General features: G+C 39.7%; 1 protein-coding gene across 1 annotated transcript in view; it reads left to right on the top strand.

Moving 5' to 3' along the window:
* Positions 1-12,165, top strand: part of LOC124553362 — a 122,988-nt gene that overhangs the window by 76,436 nt on the left and 34,387 nt on the right. Inside the window, exon 5 of the mRNA XM_047127235.1 lies at positions 8,244-8,419. Within this exon, the coding sequence (XP_046983191.1) occupies positions 8,244-8,419 (176 nt within the window). The remainder of the gene's footprint in view (positions 1-8,243; positions 8,420-12,165) is intronic.

Raw genomic sequence — 12,165 nt, forward strand, 5'->3', positions numbered from 1 at the left:
TCAGCATCACCCGAGTTAGCTCGACTACATTCCATTATCCTCGTTTTGCTTTTGTTGATGTTCATCTTGTTTCCTACTTTCAAGGCACTGTCCATTCCATTCAGCTGCTCTTCCAGGTCCTTTGCTGCCTCTGACAGAATTACAATGTCATTGGCAAACCTCAAAGTTTTTATTTCTTCCCCATGAATTTTAATTCCTACTCCGAATTTTTCTTTTGTTTCCTTTATTGCTTGCTCAATATACAGATTGAATAACATCAGGGATAGGCTACAACCCTGTCTCACTCCCTTCCCAACCACTGCTTCCCTTTCATGCCCCTCGACTCTTGTAACTGCGATCTGGTACAAATTGTAAATAGGCTTTCGCTGCCTGTATTTTACCCCTGCCACCTTCAGAATTTGAAAGAGAGTATTCCAGTCAACATTGTCAAAAGCTTTCTCTAAGATAAGTCATAGGGTCAGTATTGCCTCACGTGTTCCAACATTTCTACAGAATCCTAACTGATCTTCCCTGAGGTCGACTTCTACCACTTTTTCCGTTTGTCTGTAAAGAATTCGTGTTAGTATTTTGCAGCTGTGGCTTATTAAACTGATAGTTTGGCAATTTTCACATCTGTCAGCACCTGCTTTCTTTGGGAATGGAATTATTATATTCTTCTTGAAGTCTGAGGTTATTTCACCCGTCTCATACATCCTGCTCACCAGATGGTAGAGTTTTGTCATGGTTGGCTCTCCCAAGGTTATCAGTAGTTCTAATGGAATGTTGTCTACTCCCGGGGCCTTGTTTCGACTTACGTCTTTCAGTGCTCTGTCAAACTCTTTACGTAGTAACATATCTCCGGCATCATCTTCATCTATATCCTCGTCCATTTCCATAATATTGTCCCTAAGTACTTCGCACTTGTATAGACCCTTTATATACTCCTTCCACCTTTCAGTTTTCCCTTCTTTGCTTAGAACTGGGTTTCCATCTGAGCTCTTGATATTCATACAAGTGGTTCTCTTTTCTCCAAAGGTCTCTTTAATTTTCCTGTAGGCAGTATCTATCTTACCCCTAGTGAGATAAGCCACTACATCCTTACATTTGTCCTCCAGCCATCCCTGCTTAGCCGTTTTGCACTTCCTGTCGATCTCATTTTTGAGACGTTTGTATTCCTTTTTGCCTGCTTCATTTACGGCATTTTTATATTTTCTCCTTTCATCAATTAAATTCAATATTTCTTCTGTCACCCAAGGATTTCTACTAGCCCTCGTCTTTTTACCTACTTGATCCTCTGCTGTGTTCACTATTTCATTCCTCAAAGCTACTCATTCTTCTTCTACTGTATTTCTTTCCCCAATTCCTCTCAATTGTTCCCTTATGCTCTTCCTGAAACTCTGTACAACCTCTGGTTCTTTCAGTTTATCCAGGTCCCATCCTTAAAGTCCCAACTTTTTGCAGTTTCTTCAGTTTTAATCTACAGTTATAACCAATAGATTGTGGTCAGAGTCCACATCTGCCCCTGGAAATGTCTTACAGTTTAAAACATGGTTCCTAAATCTCATGTCTCACAATTATATAATCTATCTGAAACCTGTCAGTATCTCCAGGCTTGTTCCAAGTATACAACCTTGTTTTATGATTCTTGAACCAAGTGTTAGCTATGATTAAGTTATGCTCTGTGCAAAATTCTACCAGGCGGCTTCCTCTTTCATTCCTTAACCCCATTCCATATTCACCTACCACGTTTCCTTCTCTTCATTTCCTTACTATTGAATTCCAGTCACCCATGACGATTAAATTTTCGTCTCCCTTCACTATCTGAATAATTTTGTTTATCTCATCATACATTTCTTCAATTCCTATGTCATCTGCAGAGCTAGTTGGCATATAGACTTGTACTACTGTAGTAGACATGGGCTTCATGTTTATCTTGGCCACAATAATGCATTCACTATGCCGTTTGTAGTAGCTTACTCGCACTCCTATTTTTTTTATTCATTGTTAAAACTATTCCTGCATTACTGCTATTAAATTTTGTATTTATAACCCTCTATTCACCTGACCAAAAGTCGTGTTCCTCCTGCCACTGAACTTCACTAATTCCCACTATATCTAACATTAACCTGTCCATTTCCCTTCTTAAATTTTCTAACCTACCTGCCCGATTAAGGGATCTGACATTCAACACTCTGACCCATAGAACGCTTTTTCTTTCTCCTGATAATGTCCTTCTGAGTAGTCCCCACCCAGAGATCCAAATGGGGGACTATTTTACCTACAGAATATAACCCAAAAGGACGCCATCGTCATTTAACCATACAGTAAAGCTGTATGCCCTCAGGAAAAATTACGGCTGTAGTTTCCCATTGCTTTAAGCCGTTCGCAGTACCAGCACAGCAAGGCCGTTTTGGTTGTGTTACAAGACCAGATCAGTCAGTCATCCAGATTGTTGCCCCTGCAACTACTGAAAAGGCTGCTGCCCCTCTTCAGGAACCACACGTTTGTTTGGCCTCTCCACAGATACCTCTCCATTGTGGTTGCACCTACGGTACGGCTATCTGTATCGCTGAGGCACGCAAGCCTCCCCACCAATGGCAAGGTCCATGGTTCATGTCATAGCGATGCTCAAGCGCCAGTGAAATCAGTAGTTTTCCTGTCATTCATTAACAGTGTTACTGACTGCATAGCGAAAATCCTGGAAAAGCGGAACGTCGCTGTAATCTACAAAAATGGTTCAAATGGCTCTGAGCACTATGGAACTCAACTGCTGTGGTCATCAGTCCCCTAGAACTTAGAACTACTTAAACCTAACTAACCTAAGGACACCACACACATCCATGCCCGAGGCAGGATTCGAACCTGCGACCGTAGCAGTCGCACGGTTCCGGACCGTGCGCCTAGAACCGCGAGACCACCGCGGCCAGCGCCGTAATCTACACTCCCACACGGAAGATACAAGATCACCCAAAATCGGACAAGGATGATCCCCAGTGGCTGTAAAAAGCTGCAATTTATAGGATGCTGTGTAGTTGTGCTGAGGTGTATGTGGGTACTACAAAAAGAATGGCCAAAGAAAACTAGAAGAGAACAAAGGCAGTTGCAGGAGAGGGGATACTGATGGATCAGCAGTTGAGGAACATGCTTTACAGCCAGGAGACCCCCACATCCGCTTTGATGGGACTCAAGTTGTGGCAACCATAAATGGATAACATGAAAGGCTATACAGGGGGGGTCCATAGAGATTGTAAAAGACCCAGGAATTTCAGTAAGAAGGAGGAGGTCATGAAATGTAATGACATCTGGTTTCTGGTGCCGGAGAAGACGTGTCCCGGTCTTCAACTGTGGGGTGATGGCAGCAGTGTGTAACGGAAGTCGACAACGGCCAATTCCGCACGTGCATTCAAAACAGGTGATGTCACGCCACTTCACGGAAGCAGAATTTTGCTGTAGTGGGTAGCGAGCCAGGGTGTGAATCACCGACGATCAAAGTAGCTACAGTTCCCCTTGAAAATGTCCTCCGCAGATGGGGACAAAACGCTGAGTTTTAAGGTGGCATCCCTTCAACCGTGGCATAATAGTCTGGAACATTTTATTAATTGTGACATCTCCGGCTGTGAAAGGTTACATTTTACAGGTCTAGATTCCGCTACATCAAATTTTATCTCACCATCTGTGAATTACCTTATGTGTAATCTGTTACTTGCAAGGGAGTGGAAAGGAGGAAAGGGCTCAGAGATTACCTAGCATGTGTAATACTGTATGAGACGAATATATTTTTGTGCGCTGGAATAAATGCTGTAAAGAACATTCTTGTAGACCACAGCTCTGACGAGCTTATGTAATTTAATGAAAATTCAGCTGCTATCGAAAACACAAGGCATCATCACAGCTTTTTTTTTCTTTTTTTTTAACTGCCAACAAATAGCCTAAATTTATTAACACACCTGACTTATGGGTAGTAGACATTCTATTGATATTAAATAACTCAGGACTTGGCTACTGAGGAGAAAAGTCTCCGAAAAAGGAAGACTAACAGATTCTCTTAAAATGGGTAGGAAACTATTTGGCAAAAAACTATCTTTTAGTAGACGGTAGTTGCTTTTTAGAATATGTTAACAGCTTTACTAACACTTTCTTGAGTTTCACCCATCTTCAAGACTATTCTCAACGTCTTAGTTACTGTAGCAGTTTTACTTCCAATGATGTGTACTTGGCACAAAATTTAGAGATGTAGATCACACGAAGAATGGGAAAAACTGACCAGTTCAAACTGATACAGGTATTTTAACTCTGAATAACCAGTAGTTTTTGGTATTTGTTTGGTCTCGATGATAACAGATTTTTTTTTTCCATTTCTTACTGACAACAGAATGAAACACTGAGATAGAAATTTGCTGTAGCAGCAGTACTAAAATTTTAGTTACTAGTAAAACTTTTTGCGCACGTGAATAATGTTCATTTGTAAAAAATCTGTTGCGTTGAAATACTGGGTTCTTGTAGAAAATTGGGAAAGCGACCAGTGCTATTTTAACAAGGGCGACTTCAGAAGCTAGCAGCAAACAGATAACGTAAGAATCGGTCCAGCATTGCTGAGACATTAATGTTCCTGTTGCTGCATGGTGTGGCCTATTGGATGGTGAGAGTGTATGTATATGCAGTATGCAAGACTTGCCTCATCTTGTGTACGTGTGGAAGTTCCTCACTGTGGTCCTCGGGCATTGGTCGTATTACAGAATGCCACCACCCAGAGGTTGGAAGTATTTTACGAAATGCTGTAGTAATGAAGTACAGCGGTCCATTTCCTTTGAATGATTAAAAACAGGAGGGGCGCAACAAATTTGCAACATCATACAAGAAAAGAACATTCTCATTGTTACTTGGAAAGGAAGGGAAATTTGAGTGGTATAAGAATACTGTTTTGATGTGCTACAGGCTTGAGGTAATAGCTGAACCCTTAATTTTTTGGTTCCTTTAAGGTGAAAAATTGGTAGCATCTAAAAATGTTTGACTTGGCTGGCAATTTTAGGACATTTCATCCACACATACTGCCACTACAGAATGCATATTACACCCAAAAGCATGTACTGTAACCACTTAGAAAAAAAACTGCAGCTCTCCTAAGGAGACATGCTCGTGAAAATGACCAAAAATTTGGACTATAGAAAAGAGCATTTCATGCTGATTTCAAAAACGTATCGTTTATGTTCATTATCATTTTCCGTTCATTCTAAAATTGATGTTGAATGTAATGTTGCACAAGGGCCATGCCCATCTGTCTGTTTGAAGTGCGTCAGAATATGTAATGCATTATTTTGTTCTTCTGTTTTTTCTGTTGTTAGTTATGGATTTTTAAGATAAGTGTATTCTAGAAGGTACTGACTCCTGGAACCAAAGTACAAGCATGTCTAGAAGGCTATGGCTTGAATTTAAACAAAGATCTGAGAATATACGATTTCGGAATTTCATATGTGTGTGGTTTTGTAGTTATTGTGTGTTGTTTTGTTCTGTGTGTGTGTGTGTGTGTGCGCGCGCATGCACGCGCTACAAATGTAAAGAGTAAAAAAATTAAGCCCCGAATGAAAGTTTCACAGCAATCAGTTCCAAACTCAACCGAATAATACACATTAGTTGCTTCAAAAGTCGCCTGCAGAAACTGTGTCTACAGGCAATATTTCTAGATATAAACTTACGCTTTCTGGCTTTCTGAATGTAATAAGAACAAGCCTAGTAGTATTGTGAGTAGCAATAATGATGGAAATGTTATTGTGAACCTAAATATGCTGTAAAGACTTTTGAAGAATGCTGTGAAATGTAAGTACTGCAATTGTGAAGAGAGTATTGACATCCCTGAGGACATTTCAGCAAGGAAGGATCTTTCAAGTCGGTTAGTGATTGCCTGGAACTCATGTAAGATACACAGTGATCCTATGACGTCGCAAGTAACTGATAGTCGACATTACGGTGTAAATATTCAGCTTGCTTATGCAATGCGATGTATTGGAAGGGGAAGGAGAGCTGCCCAGACATTTTGTGCAGTAATGGATTTGCCTCCACCTCCACTGAGGTTTGACAGATACAATAAATCAATACATAATGCTTTATGTGGTGTAAGTGAACATTCAGTGTAAAGAGCAGCAGAAGAAGCAGTAGCCTTGTCTGAAAATACAGACATTGTAGCAGCATTTGATGAATCTTGGCAGAAGAGAGGTCATACTTCTCTGAATGGGGTTGTAACTGCCACACTTATTGGAACTGGTAAGATACTAAATTGCGAATGTTGAACAAAGCACTGTCAGGGGTGTTCAAGTAAATTTATTGGCACCCTTGTTTGAGTAAAGAACTTCAATGGCTCAAGTGGAAACATAGAAACGAAAGGAGTTCCAAACATTTTTAGAAGATCAGAGGTCAGTCGTCGTGTGAGGTATGAAGCTACCTTGGGGATGGAGACTGTAAAGGACACTCTACTGTTATTAATGACAGACCATATGGGGACACACCGATAGCAAAGCTCGAATGTGCTGGGCATGTACAAAAAAGAATGGGTGCTCAGCTGAGAAAATTATGTAAAAACTTCAGTGGAAAAAAAACTAGATGGATTACACGTAGGTGTTCCAGGTCGTCTTACAAAAAGTGAAACTGATTCTTTGACTCAATGTTATGGACTAGCAATAAGGAGATTTGGAGAACATGAGACAAGCTGTTTGGGCAATATGGTTTCACAGAGTGTCAACAGATGAAACCCCACAACATGGTTTGTGTCCAAAAGTGAAATATTCGTGGTGCAAGTACTGGCTGAGCAATGCTACAGGCACACAATATGCCCACAAGCATTCCTTACCACTTGCTGTAATGGAGGCAACTAGGCCTATACATAATCTGGTAAATAAAAATCTACTTAGGAAAGGTATGCGTGGTGTCTCTCAGAATGCAAATGAAAACTTCAACAGCTGTATGTGGGAGAGAATACCCAAAACTGTATTTATTGAGCTGACAGTGCGGAAGATTGGTGCAGTGGATGCAATAACAACATTCACTGTTGGTATAATTTCAAGGATCGATGGTATGAAGAAACTGAACAGCCAGAATGAAAGCAATATGGCTTCAGCTCTAGCTGCTATTAATGAGCGGCGGGTAACCGATGCAGAGAAAGCTGCAGAAGCTGCTACCAAGGAGTCAAGGATAAAGAAAAGAATGAAGAGAAAGAGTATGGAGGATAAGGAAACAGGAGGACAAGTGGAGTATATAACTGGAATGTTCTAAATGAGCATAGTGGTAAGTTAATATATCTGCAAATCTTCTTTATCGATTTACCAAATACTTGAATTTTATCATTCAGGTACACTTTTCTCCAAAATGACTGAAGTTAAACTTATGAAAATTGGTACAGATGTTTAAAATGATCTCCTCTACCTCGCTTGCCTACTATTTCCTAAAAAAAATTTATAATTTGATGATGATGTCAGTGATATTTGATCTACATTTTTAAATATTTTTGTTGTAGTAAAATAAATTACTCGTGTTTTTTACAGATCAGCATCAGGGAAGGAAATTGGAGGCATAAAACATTTACGTGAATGTGGTCTGTACTCTGACTTTTTTTCTAAGCTGTTCAGTCAGTGAGTCCAAAGAAAATGGTACCGCAGTGAAATAGTGTTCCGTTTTTTATACTATTATAAATATTATTGTCAGTAACAAAATATTATAAATATCTCAATGATTTTTTGGGAAACGCTTTGACTAATGACCCTAATTGTGTGTAAGAATTTTGAGCTATCTCTCATTTATGGATCAGTTGCACTATGAGGGTGAAGGTAATGCTAACAATGCAGCCCATTTAGGTGCACGGCTGTGTAAATGCTGTTGTAGGGAGAGAATTGTTTATGTTTGATAACACATTGCTACACACTTTCTTTGTGTGTATGTTGTAATAACTGCACAAAATTTAAAGTGTAGTCATGCACCGACAATAAATGTTATGTAATAGCGGTAGCTGTAAGTGTTAAGTTAAGAATACCTGCTGTTTGCAGTGTAGTCCGAGGTGCCTTGCCACGGTTCGCATGGCTCCTGCTCATAGGAGGTTTCGGTCCTCCCAGGGGCGTGGGTGTGTGTGTTGTCCTTAGCATAAATTAGTTAATTAAGTACTGTGTAAGCCTAGGGACAGATTACCTCTGCAGTTTGGTCCCATAGGAACCTACCAAAAATTTTTCCTGCTGTTTGTGAATATCTTGAAAGTAATCTGAACTATTTTCTGTGTGTCTCAGGGTGATCACACAAATGATCAGCAGCTCCATGTATGGATTAAGGACATGGAGCGTGTGAGAGACATGCTGCTCACCAAGTTAAGGGGTTGGGTGCGCGATGTGAGCTCACTCAGCGAGCAGATACCGAACTACAAGGTGGAAGCGGACCAGAAGAATCCTGGGAAGTATATACTCAGGTATAAGCCTGTGTGCTTTCAAACTCTTGTCGAACTCATTACATTTTACTTTCTCGCTAGAAAATATTGTTTAGTATTATAAAAGCTACTTAGATTGTTTAATTCAGGTTGGAGTATAAAAATGTGACTTATGGGTCAAAGTGAAGTAGATATTACAACAACTGCTCATGACAAAGTGCTCGAACTACGTATACTTTTCAGTTCTTTGGTTTGCCCTTTGTCTTAACAATATGTCACATATTAGACAGCAGATGATCAAAGCAAACCTTTACAGTGAACAGTGTTACTACTTTGACTACATAAAATACAGATGCTGATAGTTACTACATAAGATTTCTCAATTTGTGGTAACACTCATAAGTTGGGAAAGAATGTGGTACCTGACACTAAAACTGGGCATGACGCCACCGCAGTGCTACGGTACAAAACTAGGCAACTAAGCACACACGACTGAAAAAACTCTGGATGTGGTGTAACTGTGGTTTGACATGTCTTTTTTCCATTTTTGGGAAATACTATTTTTGACAATGTTATGATGATTTGAGAATGGGTCCAAAAATAGTCATTGAGTGATTTCTGCTTTCTGTTCAGTGAATTTTTCTGTCATTCAGTTTCTATTTTTGTCACCGGTAAATAGTTCTTAAAATAAAGCTGTTGAAGTAATAGTGCTAAATACTGTAAAATTAGCCCAGTAATATAATATTTCAATATTATAGATAGGGCAAAAGATTTGTTTACAGGTGTATTACTGAAAAGAAATAAGATAGGTTTGTTATTGTTTTATTGGGAATAGAGAAGGTTAAGTTAGTTAACAATAATTTGGGTTAAATATTATTGTTTAAAATTATATTAAAGTAATACAGTGAATCAAAACACCTTAGAGTAAAAGATTACTGTGTCGCTAAGTACAGTCTGATGTAATTACATTTTCCTTGAGATTTGGGAGTCTCAGTATTATCTTCAGTAATGACACAAGCTGAAGAAATGAATTACGATTAGTGCCACAGCGAGGAATTAAACCCAGGCTTCCTGCTCACTACACCGATGTGCTAACCATTACACCATCATAGCAGTGTCTCAAGCAAAATGTAATCCCAACAGATCAATAGATCACCTATGCCTGAGGTACAGGCTGGGGTGCTATTCCAACTGAGAGCCTGTGTAATACTGATGACTGCAGAAAGGGAAAATGGGGTGAAGGCATGAACTGAAGTTCACATTAGGGGTAGCACTGTACTAGGGTACTGCGTAGAACTGTGTTCGTCATCCTGCTACGGTGTTGTAATGATTAGAATATCTGCTTTGTAGGTAGGAGACCTGTTTCAAGTCCTGGCCCTGGCACAAATTTTAATTAATTTCTTCAGCTTCTATCATTACCTAAGTACAATAATTTTGTCTAAAATTTATGGGGTTACTTCTCCAAATGTTTGGAGAATAAGGGTCCAAATAGCTTCACGGTAAATGATGACAGCCAAAACAGTTGCAGGATAAAGATTTATTAAAATTCTTGACCACAGTTTCGGTATATCTAAATATATCCTCATCAGAAGTAAAATGCACTAAAATCACATCCTGCAATGGAGATTCATAAAACAATTGTGCCAAAGGCATCATCAGTAGTTAAAACATCATCTCCATTTATACAACATGATTATGGACAGAGGGTCGATGCGAACACAGCTCAGCATCAGTACTTCGCCTATGAACTCTATGTATTTTACTTCTGATGAAGGTATATTTAGATATATTGAAACCATGGTCAAGAATTTTAATAAATCTTTATCATGCAACTGTTTTGGCTGTCATCATTTACTGTGAAGAATTTCAACATTTGCTGTTTCAGCCATGTTTAAAATCTTGGTCCAAATAGCATTAACTCTAATTCTTCCCATTGTTCCGTATTCATATCTTTGGTGGGATCTCTCCTTCCTTCTTTCAAAATGTTGTTGTCTGTGTTGCAGACATCAAGGTCAGTAATAGGCATGTCAGTTGGAAGATGGGTGGCATGTTGGACTTTGCAATGATGTTTTTCCTGCAGCAACAACTTCCAGGGTACCCCATTGCACGTTCTGCAAATTGCTTTCAACAGTTTCACAGGTGGGAACTGGCAAGAGGCCGAATTCTGAAGCCGTCCAGCCCCATTGCAGAGTACCTAGTGTGTGTGTTTTTTTGTTTGTTTTTTTTTCCCAATCTTGCACTCTCAAATACGTTCTCGGGGAATACGGTTGAGCTGTTGCTTGTTTAGGAGACAATAAGGTGAGATTGAATGACATTCTTGACACACAGTTTTCCAAGATACGAGAGCGAAACACTTTCAATAGTGTTGCGTCATCTTCTCAGTACAGGGCTGCTACGAACTTTTGTCCAGCCTCATCAATGTCAGCAGCAGTAGCAGTGGAAATGCTGAATACCTCTGCTGTTTTCTGCTGGTGGCTTTTCGTCTCCAGTGTCTTGAGGAGTTTCAGTTTACCTTTGTCGAAAAATGATGAACTCGTTTCTCAGCCACTGATGGCGTGTAGGAGCAGAATGTTGTCTTTTGATACATGAGACAACTTGAAATTTAGGAGGCTGTAGACTGCGTCACTTCGTCTGCCTTTACCTGGGCGAAGCTAAAACCTGTTGGGGGACAACGGGGCTGAAGCAGTCATAAGGGCGGCATCCTCCCGAACGACTGGGCAGGGCCAGCAGTCGCGGCCACACCTGCAGTGTTGGTGTACTCAGCCGCTTGCTTAACACTGAAGCGCTCACCCTGAAGTTGTGCAATCAATAAACAAATGAGGCACTGTTTATTTTATTCATTCGATGGAAACGAACCTTTTGCCACGGTCGCTCACGTTGTTTCCATAAATGTAATGGTCGGCACAGTTCTTTTGGTAACTGCCCAGCCAGTCATTGACGAGCTTTGTAATTGTGGAAGAAAACAGTTCCCTTTGATCACATGCCACTCTATGCAACAGAAATCCTCCATCTACTATGGACTATACCTTTTTGAAGTGAACTGAGTCTTTAAAGGCATCAAACATCTTGTAAAACACGGGTTTCTGTGTCTTTTGCATACTTTCGTAGGCAGAGACAAAGTGTACTGAAAAGTAAATTAACAAGAGTGAACTGTGAACTCTGGAAGAAAACATTCAGATGAAAGTACAAAGCTGACATTGGTTGTTAATCATGAGATTTGCTTATAATTGAATAATGACAAAACTTACATGCCAGCTTGTTTTATTCTTGCTTTATTTGACTTTTTGAAAACACGATTCAAACTTCTACACCATCTCCACTGTAAAATTATACGTCAGATTGGTTGCGTGTTTTATAGCAATGACACGAGTGTTATTCGAAATGAAAGTAGAAAAAATTAATCAAATACCCAAGTTTTGGTACTCTATCGATCTAAATTCAATTCTCTACCTTCAGACAACCTTGGCTTTTTTTGATTAAACGTTCAGTTTCTAAGGAATTAAAAAAAAAAAAAGAAAAGAAACAGGAAAAGTCTGAAATTTTTGGGGTTTTCTTTTTGTTAAGGCTGAAGTTCCATTTGAAATTTGTACAAATTCAGCTACTGGTATCAGAGGTCTACTTGAATGATAAAACAGTTTCAAGAATTCCACTAACTGTTGGGAAGCAACGTTCTTGTTGGGGCTACTTTTGCCAACTGGCTAGGACTGTATTCAGTGGTACCAGGGTATAACATGTGCATGTTGAGCGGTCGAAGTGTTATTAATTCATCTGTGAGGGACATCAGCCAT

Source organism: Schistocerca americana, chromosome 11, assembly GCF_021461395.2.
Source record: "Schistocerca americana isolate TAMUIC-IGC-003095 chromosome 11, iqSchAmer2.1, whole genome shotgun sequence".
NCBI classification, from domain to species: Eukaryota; Metazoa; Arthropoda; class Insecta; order Orthoptera; family Acrididae; genus Schistocerca; species Schistocerca americana.